This window comes from Somniosus microcephalus, chromosome 11 (genome assembly GCF_052327205.1).
Source record: "Somniosus microcephalus isolate GS21.2 chromosome 11, FLI_Smic_1.0, whole genome shotgun sequence".
Classification (NCBI taxonomy): Eukaryota; Metazoa; Chordata; class Chondrichthyes; order Squaliformes; family Somniosidae; genus Somniosus; species Somniosus microcephalus.
The window spans coordinates 94,705,624-94,711,623 of NC_140997.1; the positions used below are offsets into that span (position 1 = coordinate 94,705,624).

General features: G+C 46.8%; 1 protein-coding gene across 2 annotated transcripts in view; it reads left to right on the plus strand.

Moving 5' to 3' along the window:
- The window catches only part of daglb (diacylglycerol lipase, beta), a 39,167-nt gene extending 36,200 nt beyond the window's left edge, over positions 1 to 2,967 (plus strand). For both annotated transcript variants that reach the window (XM_086001086.1, XM_086001087.1), the window contains one exon: positions 265 to 2,967. In XM_086001086.1, coding sequence (XP_085857212.1) covers positions 265 to 463 — 199 coding nt within the window. In that variant the 3' untranslated portion in view covers positions 464 to 2,967. The remainder of the gene's footprint in view (positions 1 to 264) is intronic.
- The last annotated feature ends 3,033 nt before the right edge of the window (positions 2,968 to 6,000 follow it).

Consider the following 6,000-nt stretch of genomic DNA (forward strand, 5'->3'; position numbering starts at 1 on the left):
CATTGTATCTCATTGCTGATTGTGGGAGTTTGTTGTGCGCAAATTGGCTGCTGCATTTCCCTACATTACAACTGTGATTACACTTCATAAGTACTTCATTTACTGTAAAGCGTCCCGAGGTTGTGAATGGCACTGTATAAATGCAATTTAAAAAAATCTTTTTACCTTCTCTGCTATGGAGGTTGGTGACCCTGCACTGCATTGCAATTAATTGTTACACTTCTATTTCTAACTAATCCCCCTCTCTTTCTCTCTCCCCTCTAGTTTCTGCTTTTCTCAAGTGAAGTACCATGCAGTGTGGTGTGATGCATCGTCCTTCAGCAGCATTCTCATCAGCCCCAAGATGATAACCGATCACATGCCGGATCTTGTATTCAAAGTCCTCAAAGACCTGACACGAGAGGCACCTTTCATTCTCTGCCCCACGCCACACGCTGCATCGAGTGAGACGCATCCAGTCTAGCCATCGGCAAGCAGTGCAAAGCTCTCTAGTTGCTGGGAGCCAACGAGTCGAATGGAACCTCGGTGTGAGTTGACCCATCGACTGTTTCGGGCATCCCAGGAAAGGGCTGTAGTGCAGTGGTTGCACCGGGCCACCTACATGATCGACACGATGCAGGTGGCCGCAGTAGCCGGACTGACTAATCGCGTTTGCCTATTTGAGTTTACGTGGCCATTACCCCTGCTGCGTGGGGCTCTGTCATTTGCATTTAGGTTTTTTTTTCTCCTGGCCCTTCAATTTCCTTTTTTTATTATATATGTAAGAAACAAACTGGTACCCGAGCGGAGAAGGAACAGGTTCACTTTAGACAATGTGACGGCTCCAATCGATTGATGAGACTCTTTCACGCCATCGAATTGACTTCGTTCTCCCCTGAAAATTGTAGCGTCAGTGCGGGGGCATGAGGTTCAAGATCTCTTCCAAAAGGGCCCATTGGGTGCTCCAGTCTAAAATAGTTAATGCTCTTTCCTTTGTGCTGTGTCAATTTGGAGTATATTTGGTTTAATGTGGAATTGTTTGAACTGTATATTACTGACTGAGTAAAATCATAGTGTACCAGCAGAACAGTTGAAAATGTACCTTTCTTCCTCGTTCAGCAACATGGGATTTAATCCTAGATTGATTGGTTCTGCAGAGGCCATGCAGTTTTAGCAGGCGTGTGGCCTTGGAATCTGTGGTAAACCACTGTCATACCTGTCTGTGTCTGTATGTGTATTCCACTAGGTACAGGTCTGGACATGCCTCGGCTGACTCCTCCCACTATTCCAGGTATATAAGTGACTACCTCCCAGTCCCTTAGTATTCTGGACGGGTCGACCACTCGAGACAAGACCTTCATTCTTTAGTTAATAAAAGCCTGATTGTTACTCGCTCAACTTCAGTCTTTTGAGTAATTGATGGCGCATCAGAATCTGATTGGGCAATGCCACACAAGCTCTCTGACCCCAGCGCCTGCCCAGTTGCACTAGTACATTTACTCTAGTTGCAAAGAGTGAGCTCTCTGGTCCCAGCCTTGCATTTCCCAATGATTGTCAAACTGCATTTTGTAGCTCAGATTAGGTAATCCTTCACAGTTTGGTCCGTTCACTTATTTAATTCCTCTGGACATTAGTGCCAGCCAACTCGCTTCAAGAACATGACAGTCCGAGTGCTATTTTTTTTTTTTTGGACCTGCATACTTCCCTTTAGGGAAGGCAATCTACTGTCCTTACCCGGTCTGGCCTATACGTGACTCCGGACCCACAGCAATGTGGTTGACTCTTAACTGCTCTCTGAAATGGCCCAGTATGCGGCTCACCACCACTTTGTCGAGGGCAATTAGGGATGGGTAATAAATGCTGGTCTTGCTGGCGACGCCCACATCCAATTAATGAATTTTTAAAAGTACAAAATAAACCAAGCTCAGGCCTGTTTGTGAGCTGCATGTGTGGCTCAGTCTCAAATTTGTTCTAATAACGCTCATGTGAAGCTCTTTGGGATGTTTTACTATGTTAAAGGCGCTATACAAATGCAAGTTTTTGTTGTTTGAATACAGATGGTGCTTTTTCACATTGGGCTGCTGGCCTATCTCATTGCTCAAAGCTGCCATACCATAGGTTTTTAAAAATCCCCACAGAAAAACAAAGGGGGCTGAGGCACCAGATTGAATTTAAACATATCTTACAAGAGTGTTCACCTCCCCAAAAATGTGTGACTCATCAACAAATATTCCTACCTTGGATGGCTTGACAGCAGTTCTGTTCCTTCCTGCAGGGGACCAGGCTATACATTTGCACTCAGATAGTTTGCATATGCATCCCAGAGCTTCCTCATGAGCTAATGGATAAATGGGAACAAGATTCCCCCTCTTGGGGAGAGGGAGCAGGACGGTGACCATCTGTGATGATGGTACCTTAGAACGGAGTTATACATTTAGAGGTTTTAATATTCATGTCGCCTAAAAGCTCAATGTGTTTGCTCTGTGGGTACAAGGTCCTTAAAACAAAGCCAAATCTCTAGGCCGTAAACCCGCGTCTACCAACTACTTACCTGGAATTTCTCCAGCCCGCTTTCTTTGGGCCCCAAAGTAGCCCGAGCTTACAAGGTACGTTGGCAGAGCCTTGATGCACCATCTCAACAGTCTTCCTCCAAGTCTGTCATTGACCCACGAGTCTACTATACTGGGTGGTGATCCTGTCACCCATCATGAAACGGAGGATAAGGCCACACTCACTTGATGTGTGTACTTACAGGGATCTAATGACATGTAGCCAAGTCTGTTGTGTATGTAATATGTGTGCTGCTTTGAACCTATGGACAGGACTGCACTACTTGTTGGGCGTAGTGATACGCAGTACCACTCCTGGCCATAGGGGTATAAATAGTACTGTGGGTACTGATCCCCCTCAGTTCCCGCCTGTGGGCATGAAGTAAAGACCTATGTATAGTCCCTACCTCCAACCAGTAAAGACCTGTTTGAGTTATAAGTTTAAGTCTTTGTGTTAATTGTTCAATACAATACACATACTTAACACTGGCGACGAGTCGGTTCGAACCCTGCGGCAGTTATTCCACGGCGGCTTCGTCCAAAGACAGGACGTTGAAGAGAGGTTCCAATCCTCAACACCCCACTGAAAACTGAAGGGCAGCAGAAATCCTGACAGCTTCCAGCGACTGGAAGCGACAGGCATTAGGACCCTGAAGCCTCCATAACCTCGTGGGTAAGCCAGAGCCCGGGAGGGAGCGAGCAAGAGCCGCCGAGCGGGTGAGCCAGAGGCCGGGAGCCGCTTCAAGCGGGAGGCGCTTAGCGGGTCAGCGATCGCACCGGTGATAAGGGCTGAGAACCGTTTCGGGCGGGCGGCGCACCAGCGATCGCACAGGAGATAAGAGCCGCAGTCGGGCTGAAAGTCAGCGACGAGAAGCGCGGGAAAACCGCCATTGAAGTGGGCGGGGAGAGCGAGAAGTGCGGGAAAGCCGCCATTTTTCGCGGGAAAACCGCTGGGGAAGAAGGCAGAAGCGGGAAAACCGCCATTTTGTGGGCGGAGGACGACGGCAAGAGCGGGAAGCCGCCATCTTGGATAACAGTAAAAAAAAAAAAATCTGAGAAATTGCAAATCTGATAAAGTACTACAATGCCTAAACACGGGAATATTAGCAACTTTGATAGTGACATCGAAGATTGGGCCATATATGTTGAACGAGTTAAAAATTATTGTAAGGCCAATAAAATTCGTGAGGCTGATAAAGCACTAACATTATTAAATTTAATGGGTGCGAAGACATACGGGCAATTGAAACACCTGTTATCACCAGATGAACCGGCGGATAAGACGTTCGATGAGATTGTTACTGTCCTGAAAGATCATCTAAACCCCACGCCGCTGATGCTAGCGGAACGATTTAAATTTTACGACAGAAGGCAGCTACAGCATGAAAGCAATGCTGATTATTTGCTGGAATTGCGTAAATTAGCGAAATATTGCCAGTTTGGAACGGGACTGACAGAGGCACTTCGAGACAAATTTGTGTGTGGTTTATTTAAACAGGATACACAAAAGCGACTGCTCGAGGAGAATGAGCTGACGCTTGAGAAGGCGGTCACTATGGCAGCAGCACACGAAGCCGCAGCGAGAGGCACGGCAGTAATGCAGCTACGGTCACCGGAGCTCAGTGCACACAAATTGGGTGAGAGTTCTGGCAAATGTTATCGTTGTGGAAAGACAACGCATGATCAGAACCAGTGTTGGTTTAAAAACCAAGAATGTAGAACTTGTGGTAGGCTTGGACATATAGCTAGAGTATGCAGGTCAGGGAAGAAGACCAGCAACAAGAAGTCACCGCAAGGAAAATACGCAAAGGTACACAAGGTGACCGAACAGGAGTCCGATTCAGACGCTAGCTGTAATGAACTGGCTAGCTTAAGAGTACTCAACGCTGGTAAGGGTGCAGACCTCCAGACAATTTGGGTCACTCTTCAGATAGAAGGAGTCCAAGTAAAACTGGAATTGGACACTGGATCGGCATTGACGGTCATAAATAAGAAAGATTACGGAAAGTTATTCCAACATATTCCCCTACAGGATACGGGGATTATATTGAAAACATACACGGGGCAAAGAGTGTACCCCATCGGGAAAATAGAGGTTGCAGTGGTCCACAAGGGCGAAGACAGTCAAATAATGGACTTATATGTGATATCTGAAGGAGGTCCTCCACTACTAGGACGGGAGTGGATTAGGAAAATGAATATGGACTGGCATTTCCTACAAACAATAACGAGTGAGAACTCGGTGAAGATAGTCGGCCCAGACTCTGGAACGGATGATGGTAAGCCCAACTCAGGTGCAAAAGACAAAGTTTCAGCACAGAATTCCACTGAGCAACAACAACATAGTTTAACTGTGGATTCTGAGTCTGGCAAGTCTACTGATGTGCCCATTTCTGAGGGACACCGGGCTCGAACTCAACTCCATTTCAAACTACAACAGCAATTAGAACAAATGCTTCGCCGTTTTGAGCAAGAGTTGAATGCAACGAAAGAGTTCTTTGATATAGAGTTGGAGAATCTGGAAAGACAACAGAAGCAGCTGATGGAGAAAATGGAGCAGGAGCACACAAAACGTCTGATGTCAGAGGAGTTAACGGTCAGCCAACTCCTGCATATGCTGAAGGACAGGACTCTGAAATGGGAAAAACTTGAACATGAACTTCAATATTCAAACGAAAGGGGTTCGGAGCTCTCAAAGGTTATTGGAAGAGCTGAGGTGGCAACACAGACTGAGATGACTGCAACAGAGCAGCCCTTGGATGCCAAAAGTACGCTGACTCACGTCAACGTAGAACAACAGACCGCTGAAACAGCTGCTCCGGTAGAGGGATTGCATAGTCCGATCAATCAATCTCCAAAGGAAGTTGAAGTATTAAAATCACAAATGAGGTCACTAGTAAACGACTTGCTGAAAGCCCAGAAAAAGCTGGATGCAGAGGTACACATGAAGAAGCCTCTTCAGGAAAGATGTCTGGATTTGGAACAAGAGCTGGCTAACGTCCAGCTGGGTATGGAGGAAATAGACGACCCTCTCACTGGTCTAGCTCAGGACGACACCGAATATTACGATGTCCTGTCCTGCCCAGCTTGTAACTTCGACTCCCAAAGTGCAGAAATCATGGAGGAGCACCAAAAGTCTACGGAACATCGGGAGAAGCTGGCTCTACGACGGAAACAGGAGGAAGAGAAGGAGGAACTGCGCATGCAGCTGGCAGCTGTGGCAGCTGACAATGGAGCCCAGAGAGTCTCCAAGAAGCAGAAAAGGAAAAGTAAAAACAGAAGATGACCCATCTGAACCATTATCACCTCTACCAGATCACACACGTGGTCCCTCCGAACGGAGCCAATTCAGTTCGGAAGTTCAAACTGTTAAATCCATGGAAGGACTATTGAATGAGTCACTCCAGCAACGTGAACCGACTACACCAGAGATTGAATCTGTGAACTGTTTTCCGCAGAGACTGAATCTGTG